Raw genomic sequence first — 17,458 nt, 5'->3', positions numbered from 1 at the left:
AATAATAATAATAATAATAATAATAATAATAATACACAAAATTATAACAATAATATTAGAATGTGAATTTAATATTTCCCTCCATAATAAATTTTGTGAAGTTTCTGAATTTTTAAAAATGCATTGAGATCTCAGGTCTTTTGCTAGTCTGATATCCTTCCCTCTTACCTATATTTTGTTTGTTTTTCCAAAGGTAGATTCTGACAAATATAAAATGAGCAAAATACATGCACAAAATTTTTAGAAGGAATGACTTTCTAAACATCATTTGCAGGGTGGAACAATAACTTTTAATCGGTATCTAAGTGTCTGAATTGCTGAGTGGTTTACAAACCCGGTCATAAAGACAAATGAAATAGCAGACCAGAGTGTTGCAGGTCCGCCGTGGATGAGCAGCCTTTCTGTGGCTTATCAGCTGGGTTTACTCAAGATTCTGTCAATCACTTTAATAGCATGCTGAACATGCACTCCGGGGAAAGCCAGGAAGGCCCTTTCTACAATTGCTGTTGTCCCAGCGATTGGTAGCAGCTCTTTCCCTGAATACCACCTAAGAATTTAGACTTGAAGAATGGGTTTTAGCTGGGATGGGCTCTGGGAAGGAGGAAAATAGATAAAAGAAGAAAAAGAGAAAGATAAGGAGTAGGGGAAGGAAACTACAGAAAAGAGATCATGAATTAGGAAATGAATAGATTAGTGAGTTGAGGAGAGAGATGCAAAGCACAATGAATCTTTTCCTTAGATATTATAAATTGTCCTCAAACGGAGTCTTCCATTATTTTATATAGGTTCTAATACTTATCTCTAGTTTTGGTTTATACACTGCCATCAAATTGGTTTTATGGAGCTCTTCAACGATTTCTGATCAAGACGACCTATTGATAATTGGTAATTGACGCATGATAGCTGAGGTTAAATCCATGTGATTTTTTTAAGCGTCCATGAAATTCTCTTTGCAAGGGAAGGCTTAAATTAGAGATGATTTCTTATCCCACGGTTTAGCTTCTTTTCAGGTGATCAGATTCTGAGGTCTTTGCAACATAGCTGTGAAGGCATTAAATAAAAAAAGTTCCTGTTGGAGAACTAGGATAAAGGCAATCTGCCCCAAAGGGGTTTGTTTGTTAATTGCTTTGGTCTACTTTACAAGGTCAAATCCATTCTCCTAATGACGAATCTCATCTGTTCTGGCAGAGAAAGAAATGTTTTCTTTCACTTCTACGTGTGGCAAGAGCTCATTCATCTCAGTAAGTTCTGAAGCGAAATCTAGCTACATCAGAGACAGGAGTATTCAAAGGGCAACTGATGGCCAGGAAGATATATGGAATTCACTTTCCTGAGACAGACATTCAAATGGTAACAAGTGATAGAAAACAGCTCTATATTTCAGCGTGATGTGTGTTCGCTCCCGATGATTAAACCCCCTGTGAGCCATCTGTGTTTAATGGGTTAGAACTACTTTGTAGCTGCAGTTTTTTCCTTCCACGGCTCTCTTATTTATTTGAGAGGAGACCGAACTCCACTCTTTAAAATTGAAGCACGTAAGAAACCCTGCCAAGAGAATCAGAAAGAAAAGGCAAATTTATAGCCTAGTGTTGTTTTAAGCATTTAGTAGTATAAATAAGAAGTGTAGATAAATGTGTACAAGCAGACGCATAAGTGGCCCTCTGTTTATCTCAGTTACATTATTTGCCTAAATTCCAGAGCAGAATTAACCCAATTAGTTTATATAATGGCTAATGCTGTCCTTCAGCTGAGCTATTAGGGATGTGCATAACTGATGCTGGATGGGGGGTGGTGTTCTTTTACTTATAAGTCAAGCCTTGGGGACTACGATTTGTATCCAGTATGCAGATAAAAATCAAAATCCAGTGTGGAAATTACTGTACCACAAAGGAATGTACATCGTTGGTGTTATTAATGCAATTAAATCAAACTTCTGTTTAAAACGCCCACGATGATAATGGCTTTCTATAAGTACCGCTGTCTTACTTGAGACCTGTCACATTTTCCTCACATCTCATTATTTTTCTCTGACTTACGAAAGTCGGCAGCCATAAGCACTCAATAAATATTTGCTGAATTGAATTGAACTCTGAGAACTGAGAGGTGAGGTGGCACTGGTCCTCAGTGACACATCTGGGATCAGACTCTTGATTCTCTTCTGCTAAGTTGTTGGTGATCTCAGCCAAAGCCGATCGAAATCTGACACAATTTTAAATCTAAGAAATTTGTGCATTGTTACACAAAGTTAATCTGAGTCAAATAAGTACAAGAGCCTGACAAATTCTCTCTTGTCACATATTTTCACTCTTAATACCTTAACTAATTTAAGGGTTTGCCTGACTAACATCTAGCTACATAGCTCTCTTCCTAGGTCATTAAAATTTTCTTCGAAGGTATTTCTCAGAATAATTTTTTTCGGCCTTTTCCCCCCTTTGAACCAGAAAACGTATCTACAAGGGGAGCTGTCTTAGGGCTTTAAAAACATCGATCAATTTCACAGCTAGGAAAAGAGGGATCAAGATAAGAGAGCAATTCCTCCGTTAAACCTCTGTTTATAGAATTTAGGCAAGAGTTTTGTGTAAAGTGAGACAAACTTTGACCATACTGAGGCAGACAAAGAGTTAAATTAAAGACACAAAAGCAACACCCAGCTGCCCTTTCTTTTCCTTTTCCCTTTCGTGGAGTGGGGAGTATTTTTCCTGCAGTGACCTCAGAATCTTCTGTCTTTTTCTTGGTCAGAGATCAAGGGGTATACCAGGGTGAAACCTTCTTCTTATTGAACTTTTCTATCAACTTTTTGCAGATGTGTATTTTGAAGCTGTACTTAGATTTTTTCCCATTTTTTCTGTTATGTATTTATAGAGAAAGCTTATTAAAATATGTATGCTCTATTTTCATGAGAGGCAAATTTCAGCAAATGTCATCCACCCAACTGAACGGAACATCCCCTGAACACAAAAGGCCATGGCTTGCATTTAGTCACAACCTCCACTTAGTAATGTGATGAGTTTGGCATCCATTCATTGTATTACTTGAGAGTAGAAACTTGTAAAACCTTCTTGAATAAAACAAATTTTTTTTCTGATGCATCTGAGAACTTTGGTTCAATTAATAAAATAATACTAATAAAATAAGGAAAATAAATATTTAAAATTAGAGAAGAAATATGTTATGATGGAAACAAAAAATTGCAAATATTTTAACTAGCATGAACATAGCTTTTTAAAACTGATTTGGGTTTTCTTTCAGAGAAAAAGAGGTAAAATGACATATTATTGTAAGTTCCTATTCATCTTTTTTTTAACATTCATTTTTTAAATTTTTTTTTTAAGATTTTATTTATTTATTTGTGAGACAGCGCACACCGAGGGAGAGGGAGAAGCAGACTCCCTGCTGAGCAGGGAGCCCAATGCAGGGCTCGATCCCACAACCCTGAGATCATGACCTGAGCCGAAGGCAGACACTTAACTGACTGAGCCATGCAGGCGCCCCTAAGATTTTATTTTTTAAGTAACCTCTACACCCAGCGTGGGATTCAAACTCACAACCTGAGATCAAGAGTTCCATGCTTTACTGACTGAGCTAGCCAGGCGCCCCCAACCCCATTCATCTTTCAGTGTCTGACTCAAGACACCTCTTCTCTGCAGCTTTCCGTGATCTATAAAGGGTTGAATTAATTGCTCACTTAACTGTTTACCAATAGTATTTTGCAGGAGCCACGTCTGTGTCATGTTACAGCTCTTTTTTGTACCTGTTCACCTCTCCAGCCAGCATGTTAGTTTCTCTATGGTCTTGGCACAAAGGGGATTCTCAATAATTTTGTTAATTGAATAAAACTGAATTTAAAGATTAAAAAAAATGAAGGAAGAAAAAAATTAACGGACTTAATAGGAGGAAAAATTGGAGTCTTTTTTTTTTTAAAGTATGTCATTTAAGCATCTCACAGATTACAATAAATTATTTTTAAATGCATATTTCAATTCTTTTTTCTTCATAGCTTTCAAGGAAAGTCTGTAGGGTAAGAAAGCAGAAGGATAGGCTTTGCATCTAGAAATTTCTTATATTCTCTGACTATAAATTACCTCACCCGTGAAATGCAGATGATAATAAGGCCCATTGTCACAAAACTGTGAAAGTCAAAGGAGAAAATAAATGTGAAATCGCCTTGTTAACTAAAAGCTTTATGTGAGTTTTTCACTTACCAATGAGAAAACTAAGGCTCAGAGGAATTGAATGACTGGCCTAAAGCTTTAAAGCTAAAAAGTGGTATACTTTTAGGCCATAATCCTTCCATGATACCACCCAAACACTTCTCTGTTTCTTCAAAAGCCTAATTCCAACCTGTCTGGGTGGCTCAGTCATTAAGCATCAGACTCTTGATTTCAGCTCAGGGCATGCTCTCAGGGTGCTGGGATCTAGCCCCACCTAGGGCTCTGCACTCAGTGGGGAGTCCAATAGACTCTCTCCCTCTGCCCCCTCCCCCTGCTCACGTGCTCTCTTCTGTCTCTCTGTCTCTAAAAAATAAATCTTAAAAAAAAAAAAAAAAGCTTCGGTTATAGCTAGTGCATCCTGGCTTCTCAGTGATCCTCATTCAAATGCCTCATTCATTCATTCAACAATGAATGCTGTGGGGCTGCCTGCTTTAGAAAGCCCCATTTTCTTTCAATCCTACCCTATGCTAGTAAGAGATAATTTGGTAAATTATTAGGTACCTGATTTTACTCCTTCCATAACATATGACCATCCTCTGGAAAAAATTATTGGCTATGGGGAAGTGACGCTGGCACATAAAAAGGGTTTTTTTAATCCCTTCTGCTCCTTAGACCCCTCTGGCAGTTTAGTGGTCATGTGAACCCTTTCTTAGATAAGGTATTTTAGTAAATAAAATGTATAGGCTTAAGATGGAAAACAATTATATCAAAACACAGTTGTCCAAATATTTATAAAATTAATTTGTAATATCTGTGCATCTTTACTGATAGATTAAATAACAAAGCCCAGCAACAGAGCTAAAATTTGCCTTAATGAAAACCGTCCTAATCAAGTGAAACCATGAATTATAATTATTTCAAGATATCTATATTAACTCTAATGTAATATGCAAATCTGTTCCTTTTATTGGTGACAAAATCACCGCGCTGCTAATACTATTGAGATTTGTTGTCCATATTCATAAATAAAAGAAAATGCCAAGTTTCTTCCAGGGGTTAGTGAAACAAAGGGTCTGACGATGTTCCCGTCTCAGTCTGTGGACCCTCTCTGACTTCTCTCCAGAGATACACCCTCCTCCACCTCCTCTCCCACCTAAGTTGTGAAGCTGCCCTCGTGATTGGGGGAGATTTTAAGCATTTGAATCTTTTTATGGACAGCATGCATAGCCTGTAGGGGGCTCCTTTGGCCTTCTACTAAAAACTTGTCATGTTTTGACGATGCTGGTGATTATTCTGAATTATTCTCTTTAGTCTTTAGAGTGTATGTTAAGGTAAATAAGAAATACTGCAAGAGCACCTTATGTGGAGATGCGTGAGAAACTCAGTACGTAGTGTCTCTAAAGTCATTCATGCTATAAAATAATGTCATGCACAAGAAATGCTCACATGAAGTCATTTATTTGCCCCTGGAACTTAGAGAATGCATAAGGGTATACAATTCTAAGGCAGAGAGGGAAAGAAAAGGCTTTCAAGTCTCTCCTATTTTATGTAGTAAAACTGAAGAACTGGCCAGCCCTCATCTTGAAGACTTGTTCATAATTTTTCCAATATATTTCTAGGATAAACAATGGCAATATGTTCCTTTACAAAGGAGAGCTATTAACATAAATAAAAATCCTGTTTGAGCATTTTCTAGACCCTGGAAAACCAATATCACATTGAATCTGCTTTTGAGGATCCCTGCCATAAATGAGGACTCTGCTCACTGCTAGGCACTTCACTTCGGATTTTGTTTTCGTTTGGAGCATTAGTGACATTGCTGCCTGGCTTGATAAAATACATGTGATGAGATTTAGACATTAAGAACAAAAATACTATTCAATATAGTGTTTTATTAAATAGAGTCCCTTACAATAAGCCTAGTTTCCTCAATGCAAAATCTGAATAGCTTTAAGGAAATAATGCCTGCTGAAATTTTAGATGCCTAATTGTTTAGAGATGGCTGAAAGTTAACAATTTTACGTTAAAGAATAAACATACACCTTTACATTTCAATCAAAGAAAAAAGAAGTGAGCCCAGCTAGGATTTTTAAAATTAGATCATTTCTAGATTTCTCCTAAAATATTTGGCAGCAAATTTTAAAAAATGACTAAATTAATAATTCAAAATTATATTTAACAATTATTCATCATTTATAATTCCCCTTGAATTAAATATTGAAAAACAAAAGCCAGGGTTACTGGTAAGTTTAGAAAATTATTTAAATTTTTCAAAGATCTTATGCAAACACTGTAGTTGATCTTTCCATTTCTTTTTTAGCCAAGGCATCGTTTAACTGCTGACAGACTGAAACTACAGCATTGTGTAGGAAACAGCATTATATAAGACATAGGGAGGTGATAAAAGAATTGCAGATGGAGGTCAAATAAGCAGCTAGCATTTGAGACAAAAAAGCAAAGGTACTAAAAGGAAACAGTAACATATCATCTTTGTAAGAACCCTGTTAAGTGCAGAGGTATGCCCCTTCCTCCCTTCCTTGGAGGTAAAAAAAAAATCAACAGCCTATGGAAACAATGAATCTAATACACTGCAGTAATTTATATACTCAATTTCATGAGTTTCCTCAAGGTTATGTAGGTTAAGTAACTCTGTTATTCTTTGAAGATTCGTTGTCAAGACTGAGGGCAAAGATTACAGTGGCTTTCTTTTTCCGATTTCGTGAGAAGTTATTTAAGAAGAAAATAATCACTATTTAATATTCTCAAGGAAATTATATCTCTTCAAAAATCCACAAACCATTTTCTGAAATTTCATTTTATGTTTATGAATGAAACTGCAAACCTTACCTAATTCTCCAATAAATTTATCTCCTATCATGAGGACCAAATCTTCACCAAATTGCTCAGGAGAAAGAGTACAAGAATCATCCCTTAAACCATCTGTGCAAGAAAAATGTGTGGAAGGGACAAATAGGGGATGAGAATGGCATGGGAACAAATGTCCAAGTGGATCAACTACTTCAGGGACCAAAACTCCTAGGAATCAATACTGTTAATTTGAGCCCAAATAAAAGTAAATTAAAACATTGCTTCGTTTTTCCTCTCTTAAGTGTATAAGTTCAACATTTTTATTTTTGAGATTTTATTTATTTATTTATTTATTTATTTATTTATTTAATCAGAGAAAGAGAGAGTAGGGGGAGGAGCAGAGGGAAAGGGACAAGCAGCTCCATGCTGAGCACAGAGACCAACTCAGGTCTCCATCCCACAACCCTGAGATGATGACCTGAGCTGAAATCAAGAGTCCAGTGCTTAACCAACTGAGCCTCCCAGGCGCCACTAAGTTCAACATTTTTGTGATCGATCTGGATTCTATCTGGTATATGAAACTGAGTTTAACCTACGTTCAGAAATCGCAAAAGAAAATTCAGGACGTGCATTCTATGCACTCTTTGTCTTAGCTTTATCTTTCCTATTGCACCAAAAGTTCAATTTAATATATCTTAGTAATTTAAATATGTAATAAAATCCAGCCAATGAAAAAGAAAGGTCAGGCATGTTCACACAAAAAAATTGCATTCGATTCTTATTGCCATCATAAAATACGAGGCATGGCTGAGGATGTAGTTTATGGATGCGTCTGTCCAGGACGACTGTGAACTCACAGGGCACAAAACCTATGGTTCTATTATTTATTATCCTTAAAAGTGCTTCACACACTATATGTGTTTAAAAAAATGTGCTGATTGAATTAAATTTATACAAAGCATTGCGGATATAGAACCTCAATTAAAAAGATGTTAAAATTGGAAAAAAATGAGTTATAGGAGCACCAACTAATTATTAGACTATAATGAGAAAAAAACTTATAGTAGGAAAACTAAGGGACGATGTGAAATTTGCACTTGATTCAAAAATTACTTTTGTCCCTCATTTTAAAAATACCATATATTAGCCAAGGGACATGAAAAAAGTTCAATTAAGAAAGCAGGAGAAAATGAACGTGAGCACTACTAATCTGGGAATTTTTAAAAAGAAAATCTTACATTTTCGTTCTAAGTTTTAGTTCACAACTTCCTATTGACCAGACACATGAATATATTAAAAGAAGTCATTTTCTTTTAAAACATGGAGGATATTTAACGGCTGCCTAAACAATCCTTTAATGAGAGATCCTGCATGTAAGCATAATTCTCAGAGCCAAAGTTGAACAAGTTTGTCCTGGGAAGAAAACTAAAAAGAGAGAACTTAAAAGTAATAAAGAACAGAGTTATTATGAAGCCAGGGATGTTTGTTTAGGACATCTCTCACCTCCATCACCTGCTTGATTTTGAAGTTTTATTACAATGATGTCTAACTGCTGTAAATATTTTCCCTACTAGGAAGAGGCACTGGATTTAAGTACTTTTTCTGAAATTTAATTTTTAAAATTCATTTATTCCTGTCCTTTAGCTTATAGGGCTTCTAAACATATCCCTAAAGGCTGTAGGAACCACAAGGAAGATTCTAAGGGAGTACAAAGAGCAGACCTTGCTCTGATCCAAGCCATGGGAGCCATCTTCCTTTCAATTAATTTACTTTGCCTTTATGAATTAAGAGTCTTTTAAGGAGGTTGACATTTCACTCATCTGAAAAAGCTTGGAATGTGACAGGAGAAAGGGAGGAGAAGTAAATCAAAGGGGTTAGCAATTTTCCAGATGCAATGTATTTTTCTTTTCTTTTCCACCAGAAATTTTAGAGAGCCTTCTGACATTTTAATTCCCTATGCAAAACCACAGTAGCAAAAAAATGCTTACGGCTTATATATCAAAAACAAACATGCACACATGTGCACTTGCATAAACCCGTGAAATAAAGATAAATTCAGGTTTGCTGCTCTTTTAACTGAAAATGTTTCATAATATAATCAAGCATAATGGGACATGTCAAAAAAAGTTTCTTTTAACGTATTTATTAGATGTTTCTGTGTACAGTTCAATCGACGCAACTTTAGTTTTTAAAAGCAGCAGTAGGTTTTGTAACTTACTTTTTTTCTACTGTGTGATACTAACTCGGTGCTGTGAGTCGGTGTTGGCTTTTTCACTGAATCGGTGCTGACTTTTTCATTTAAAAGATAGCATTTATAGAAACTATTCTCACGACTATATTTTAAATCACACCGGAATATTTCAGTTATCACCTTTAGCCACATGGTTTCAGGAAACTACGCCCAAATATTTCATGCAAATGCTGGCCATTTTAGAAGAGTTCTATTTCATGGGGTGGAAATTCACTAAAACATTGAGAGGTTAAAAAAAAAAAAAAAATCTTTGAGGCCTGAAGATAAATTCTCAGCAACAGGGGATATGCCCATTGTGTCTTGGAGCCAGAGAGGGAGAAATAAGGGTCCACTCCCCGAAACACCCTGCTTCAATATTTACCTGACAGCTTTGGTATCTTGACATTTTCCCCAGTGCATTTCCTCCTTTATCAGATCTTATTTTACAAGGGATTTCTTGTTATACAGAACTGACATAAATCAATCTATAACAGAGGAATTTGTTTAATACATTTATTCTTTTAAGAAGTTGCATGATCGTATTTCATCGACTCGTACAATAGGAAAAAAAATTTACTACTAAAACAGAGTTTGTGGAGACTGATGGATGGTAAATCTATTTAGTCTTTTCAGAGGTTCATTCTTAGATTTTAATGTTAAATAATAACAACTATTCATTTAAGCTGGTCTCACTGTATATCTTGACCTTTAGCAATTCCTCACACAGCAGCTTATTGTGGTATCCTTTAAATATGAGAAATAGAATGTTTTACTTTGCCATTAAAAGAAAAATAAAAGAGTACTGTATGTTACATGGCCCATGAAATATTGGCAGTGTGCTCCTTGGCTTTCATTCGAAGAACTGCGATACTGGAAGACCTCCTTTCAAATTCTGGCTTTGTTTCAAATGCATGTCCATTGGTAGCCCCAGTAAGAAGAGAGTCAGTGAAAAAATTGTTGAGGGGCACGTGGCTGAACTGGTTCTGGTGGTTTGAAAACCCTGTGTAACTGGAATCTGTCCGAGGCGAGTGAGAATAAGGTGTCATGCAGGAGGAAGTGTCACGTGGTAACATGCATGAAGTAACCACAGAACCACCACTCGCATTTCCTGCCCACAAATTGTTCTGAATCTGGAATATATAAAACAACAAATATTACATTTACGCATTCTCACTTTTGTTCCCTTACATTTGTTAAGCAGTGTTGACTCAATTTTGTCAACTATGCATTGTTTGCTCCCATTGGGTGGTTTGTAATGACATTCTGAGTACCGAAAGTCATTACTAAAAAATAATTATTTGAAAGATTCTGCCGATCTGTTATACTGCCACAGATCACCAAAACCCACATACTTGACCACATAAAATACTCTCAAAACATGTCAATCTCTTGAGTATTCTTTTTATAGTCGTGATTTTTTAAATGAAATCTAGATTTAGTCATGATTCATGATAAATTCATGTGTTTACAAAAGCAGTTTAAAATACAGTTTTAAGTTTAAATATAGTTTTCATCCTTCTAAACTCAATGACACAATTGCATTTTTTTGAAGTTCTATAGTCGGACTCAGTGTGGCAGCTTTTGTTGGAAACCATTCCTGATATTTACTCTGTAGATATTTTTAATTAAACTCACTATTGGAAATGTTTACCCTTTCATTGCTTTTTATTTCCTATAATCTTAAATACATAGCTCTGTGAATATGAGCTATATATATATTTTTTAAACATTTTTTCTATGCTTTATATGATATACTGAGGTTGCAACAGAATTGTGACATGTAAAATAATTTAAAATTCTAAAACACGACCATTACCAAATAATGAAAGCACAACTGAGAAAAATATGTTAGTATTAGCAAAAATATCATGAGTACAATTAAAGTACTATATATATTAAAGTACAATTAAGACTGAAAAGTAGGTTGTCACTTGTGCCCAGAAAATTCACATTTCTTAGTATTAAGGAAAAACAAACACAAATTTCTCTAAATTTACTAGCATGTAAAGGAGACACTAAATAGAATTTGTGTAATATGAGTTTTAAATAGGAGGTATCTTAGACCAACTATTAAAACAAAGAAAGGAAAAAAAAAAAAAAGCCAGTGTTCACATGCATTACTGAGAAGCACAGAGAAAAATCATGTAAACTTCAGGAGCTGAGGAAAATGAGACAGAGTTCAAGCCTTAGAAAACAAAATTTAAAAATTGCAACATTATTACAATATTGCAATATTATTACAAAAATGTGAACCACAATGGAGCAGTAATACCTATGTTTACCACATCTGGCTTCCTTTTTTAAAATCATGATAATTAGAATCATATCATCATTGTTTTTAACACATACACGAATAATGTTTGCTTATATTTATTTTTACGTAAAGATTCCAGTCTACTGCATATAACCTCTGGTGTCGTCTCCCAATACCCACGCTTAAATCTTCCTTTTTAAGACAACTTATTTTCAATTAATAGCATCACATGTTAATGAATCTTCTACATTGCACTGGTAGAGATGTTACTCTGTCACTCAAGAAAAGACTGCTTAACCAGTTTCAAACGTAAGGGAAAATCTGAACAGCTAATTTCATCTGTGAGTTGGGGCTTAAAGACTGGCACAATTCTCACTTCAGTGTTATTTTAGAAATAGTTATTTATATAAATATATTTATAAGCTGCTTTAAATATATGAAATTTGTGAGACATAGCTATAGATATATTTAATGATTTGCATATTCTATTAATCTTTAAGTCATCCTGGGCTATGTCGTTTTAATTTTGGCTGATCTACTAAACGTATCCCACGTTAGCCAAAATATAATGATTGGTGCCACTGATGGCTGAGTTATGTATCTCAAACCAGCAAGAGGGACTGTTAATGTCATTACTCTGTCAACCTAGCTCTTCTAACTTGATCTGGGTGATTTTCCTCTGACATTCAATCAACCATTGTGCTACACTGCAAAACCCACAGTCACATGTCTGACAAAGGGGCTTTCAGGAAATGAAAGTGAACTTGCTTGCTTATTTTTGAAAAAAATAAATGAAAGGCAAAATAGCGGTAGAGAAAGATTATTTACATTTTAAGTTTGTTAAAGGATTCCTCAATTTATACATAGTATTGTTGAAATTTATTACTAAAATCATCTACTCATATTCCAAAAGCATAGAAATATATTTAATAACTAGGTAAAAAAACAAAAGAAGAAGGAAAGTAAGGATGGTAGAGACGGGGAAAGTTATCTATCAGTGTAAATTAGGAAAGTTTTTTCTCCCTAAAATAATTCACATTAATCTACCTATAAGTTGAAAATAAATCTCCAGTTTCCATGGCATGGACAGATATTTTTATTCTGATCAAAACTTCTTATCTGGACGTGATCAAACAAGTTAAATGTGTTACTTCTGGTGAAAGAATTTCTGGCATATAGAAAGAAGTGTTTTCTGAACAGAACAGACTGGTCAAGCAAGTTCCTACAGCAATATTTTAGTTGGATGTGAGAAGATACCCATGTAGTCCCATGGGTAGTGATAATGTGGCACATTTTTACTGGTATGTCCTATTTCCTGATCTCTCTCTCCTCCAGCCCATATCTTTCTTTCACTTAAAAATTGCTGGCAAGTCTTCATCTGACTTTAGGGTTTTAGTTGGTTTTGATAGTGAAAGTTAGATGCAAATCATAAAAGACAACATCCCCAGTGAATTGAGGTTTTGCTTCCTCTGAAGCATTCCCTCCGGATGATTAAACATCTGATGACAACAACCAAAATCATGCTCATGGTAGCTAACGGTTAGCACTGAATTACCACGTGCATGGTATTAGATGTACTGGGAAGATGTCTAATCATTTCTATACTCTAAAAGATGCTTCTTTGCTTTTAGTTCCCCCATTTTATAAAAGGTAAAACTATAAAACAGAGGGCGTAAGAACCTTCCACAAGATGTGTAACTCCAATGGCAGAGGTCAAATCTGAATCCAGAAAATCTTAAGAAATGCAACAATGATATAAAAACTAGTCTTATAAGTTGAAATTGGTTATTTACTTATTTGTCATCCTCACCTTGTGCGGGGTCACAGGCTCTATTCTCTAAAAGCAAAAGCCCCGATGTTTGCTCATATTTTTTTCTTCATCCTTCAGCCTGACACAATACTGATAAGCACTTAATACAAATTTATTAAATGACTGAAAAATATCGAAGAATATGAAATTTGAACTGATCCATCTTGCAGGTGTAACCAAAATCTTATGGACAGTTTATGCTAATATATCTAAATTTCGTTTCCTAATTTGAGCTCTATAATCACTATTCTGTATAATCTTGATAATTATCATGAAAATTGCATCCCCGGACACTGTTGACTGTATTTCCCTGGGTAGTTTTATTTTCCTATCAAGTACTTATTCCTCATCACAGATAGATCTTCTTGGAGATTGACTCATTAAGTATGGGGTGCAGCTTATGGGATCTGTATTAAAATAATGACAATGACAATAATACATGAATTCTGAAAATCACCTGGGATGAGGCAACACTATTAAAGTCCAACTTCTTTCCAAATGCAAAAACCCCTTGTACACTTTCAATTATATTTAGTTCCTGTGATAAGAAGCTCACCTCTTTAAAAAATTTTCACTGCCTTTTGGAGAGCTCTGTAAAAAGTGAGCTGTTACCTTCCTCTATCACTTCTATTTCTGTTCTTTAAAATGATGCAGAACAGGCAGCATCCTTCTTACATGTAAAAATCTTCAAATATCTTAGGCAATTATTACACGAGTCTTTTTTTCTTAAGCATTCCTCAAAGGCACTATTTGATCAAACAACAAAGCTGTTAGAGCTTGTGGTTGAATAAATCTTCCTGCTGTCAAGGTGAGCTCAGTCTATGGCCCCTCCATCCCTCCACCAATTCTATTCTTATACAAGTGGTCATTTTAAAAACATGTGCTCAAATCTACAAGTCATATTGTCTAAAACTGTACATATATTTCTTAACAGAGAAGCCACACAAAAGTCTCACCCACTCATTAGAAGAAATATTATACTTGCTGTTAGATTTTGCAATGTAAGAATCTATTTTATTTTTCCTAAATAGGATTACTACTTTTCTTTTTTGGACTATTTCAGAAACACCTCCAATGGTGGAGTTCAGCACCAAATAAATTTTAGGGTTTTTTTGTGGGCCTCTAACGGTATATTATTAAAGAGCTTCACAATCAGGAACACCATTATTAAATAATACTCACGTCCTTCTTTCCTGTGTGCCAAAAAAAAGAAGAAGACTGCCTTTACATTTTTTCTTCTTTATTGTGTTTAAAAGGAGTAGAAAATCTAAAAATATTCCATGTTTTAATGTGCTTCGCAACATTTTTAAAAAGTTCTAGGGGTGCGTTCAAAGCATCGTCCAGGGAACTTAGCCAACTGCATCCCATTAGCACAAATGGAGGTTCAGCTGGCTTACTACACTCTACTTTGAACATTTGCCCCTTAATGTTTTTCTAATCAAATGAAAAGTTAACACTTAATTATTCCATGACTTTGAATTTAGGAGGAAAGTTGGTTTTTTTGTCTGATTCTTTCCAAATAGAAATAAAATTCATTCAACACTCATTTTTCTTCCAAGGAATTAAAAGTAATACACAGGAAAGAAAGGGTCAATATATGTATGCATTTTATACACACACACACACACACATGAGTTCTTCACTGTGGATATATATTCATCATGAGTTGAAGTAATATGGTAAATAATGAATGAGAAATTATAAATCTCATTTACCTTCACCTTAGAAACTTGACATATTCTTTGTATAATCAAAACTACAAAGAAATTTTTAGTATACTAAACCTAGTGTACATTTCTAATATATTTGCTGATTTTATTATAGCAAGCAACTTTTCGTACTTTTAAAAAGCCTCTTAAAAGAAATGAAAGTTTGTTAGTCTTTCCATTAGCTATAAAGTACCATGATTTATAAAAACATCAAATAGTTCCATGACAGCATTATATATTCTATTTCCTAATGCTAGTGCTATTTAGAAGACACCACCCTATGGAATTTAATCTGGATCTAAGAGACACACTTAATAACATGAAATCATTGAGTAATAATCATTCTTTAATTTTAAAGCAACTCTAAAACTAACTAAATATTTTTCTACTAAAACAAGTTTATTTAACCTTATTCCTCTTCTATATATAGATGGCTCTTACTTGCCACCAATGTCCATATGTACACACATACACACACACACACACACACATCATGCTACACTCATACTACCCTCACACCATATGCCTACACACTTTCCTGCGGGCGGTAAAGTTTGCTTTAAAAGGACACAGATCAGGGATTCACAAAGAGGTATTTGTAATAACGTTTTAGCAATAGCTTCTTTGCAAGAAAATCCAAAAGTTGATTTTTGTTTTTCCTCTTTGAGAGAATGTTTACATTTATTGACCACTTTGTATATTATTCAATACTTACTATGTAGATTTATTACCACATTATTACTTCTATAATTTACTAGATTTTTTTATATGGTCTCTTTAAAAAATGCAAACATGACTTTCCTCAGAAGCAGTTTAATTTTTTAAGAGGCCATTATATTCTTTACTAGCATAACCCTCCCTTTAAAATTTAGGGTGATAAAATGTTAATAAGAATCATACACTTAGTAACTTGCAGATATTTTTAGTTATTGACTAATTTTAGGGTCCCATTAACTTTTCTACTAACTACATCAAGAAGTTACTGTCAGGGAGAAAGAATATAAATGTTTTTCTAAATAGTGAATTTGCTACCAGTGAGTAAGTCTCACTTGCTACCAGAGAATAAGTGAATAAGTTTCAAACACTGATACTTTGTCCATCTGGAAAAAAAAAAAGTCCCAATTAAGTTAATAGCGTTGTGAAAAGATTAACCTGTTTGGTTAATGTTTAGGTTCTACCTAAGACAGAAATAAGGGTACATTTTCATCAGTGCCTACTTATTAGCTATAATTTTCACATAAATAATTCAGATAACATATAATTATTAAGATTTTTTGGAATCAATTTACATTTCAAAAATATCAAAAGTATACCTTTTCAACATATAGTATCATTAAGCTGAAGTGATTAGAAATTATTTATCAGGAAAAGGTCATATATTAAATATTGGTTGCTACTTTGATTTTTTAAATAAAATTCCATCTTAGAAATATGTACAGAGATTTGGAACAAGAGTGAATCTTCCATTAAAAAATCACTGTAAGATATAACAATCATATGAGACTAAAAATCTGAGAAGAAAACTGCTTTACAGAAAAATAATTATATGTATCTTTTTAGTGCAAAAATTAAGAGCACTAACCTTCATAAGATATGTTAATGTCTGGAAATTTTCAGAATGACATCACATAAATGTGTTTAAATTCTGCATCACTTAAATGCTTTTTGAAATATGTGCTCCAAGTCAAAAGTATAAGAAACATTAAGGACATTTTTTTCTCTTCTTTTAGTGTTGGATGTGTGCTTAAACTGTATGGTAATCATGATCATTAAAAAGACGTACAGGAAATCTCACTCTATATGCCTTAAAATGACACTTTTCAAACCAACTCACCTAAGGAGGGAATAAAGCAATAGCACTTAGGATTTGCTATTTTACTTATTATTCAGCAACAGTGATCAACATGGAGTCTTTTCCAATTAACTGTCACATTATTTTTCATGTATTTGAATACATGCATGATAGCCATTGTTGACAGCACTTGATTCATTTCTAATGACACAATTCCCCAATTAAAACAAAATCCACAACTATAGGAAACAAAGGTTAAAATATAAATTAAGTTTTCCTTGTGAATTAATAACTTAAAATATAAATCCAATATGCAAATACTTTAATCTGCACAGGATATTTTTAAATTTAGAGGCTTAATAAATATGGCGAGCAAAAACTCTGAGTTAAAATATATCATAAGTTCACACTAGCAATAACAATGTGTGCTGCAGGTCTTAACCCAAGGTCTGTTGGCACAGACTTCTCAGGCTTAATTGCCCCTCTGGTTCTTCTCCATCCCCCGTAAGGTAGTTTTTATGTGTATAAGCAACAATAGCACTCTTCAATCATTTATTTTTACATATATATTTATTTTGGTAAACTACTCAATTTATTAATTTATTCTTTCCTCTTAAACTATAAAATACTCATGACCAATTCAGTTACATTCAATGCTTTAACAGCAATCACCTAGTAAAAGCAAAAAAAAAAAAAAAAAAAAA

At 34.2% G+C, this 17,458-nt stretch overlaps 1 protein-coding gene across 1 annotated transcript in view; it reads right to left on the bottom strand.

The window, feature by feature from the left end:
* Window positions 1-9,998: 9,998 nt before the first annotated feature.
* Window positions 9,999-17,458, bottom strand: part of ALX1 (ALX homeobox 1) — a 21,470-nt gene continuing 14,010 nt past the window's right edge. Inside the window, exon 4 of the mRNA XM_008687658.1 lies at window positions 9,999-10,319. Coding sequence (XP_008685880.1) covers window positions 9,999-10,319 — 321 coding nt within the window. The remainder of the gene's footprint in view (window positions 10,320-17,458) is intronic.

This window comes from Ursus maritimus, unplaced genomic scaffold, assembly GCF_017311325.1.
Source record: "Ursus maritimus isolate PB19 unplaced genomic scaffold, ASM1731132v1 scaffold_21, whole genome shotgun sequence".
Taxonomy (NCBI): domain Eukaryota; kingdom Metazoa; phylum Chordata; class Mammalia; order Carnivora; family Ursidae; genus Ursus; species Ursus maritimus.
Note: the sequence above shows the minus strand (reverse complement) of the source record. Positions and strands in the feature narration are given on the sequence as shown.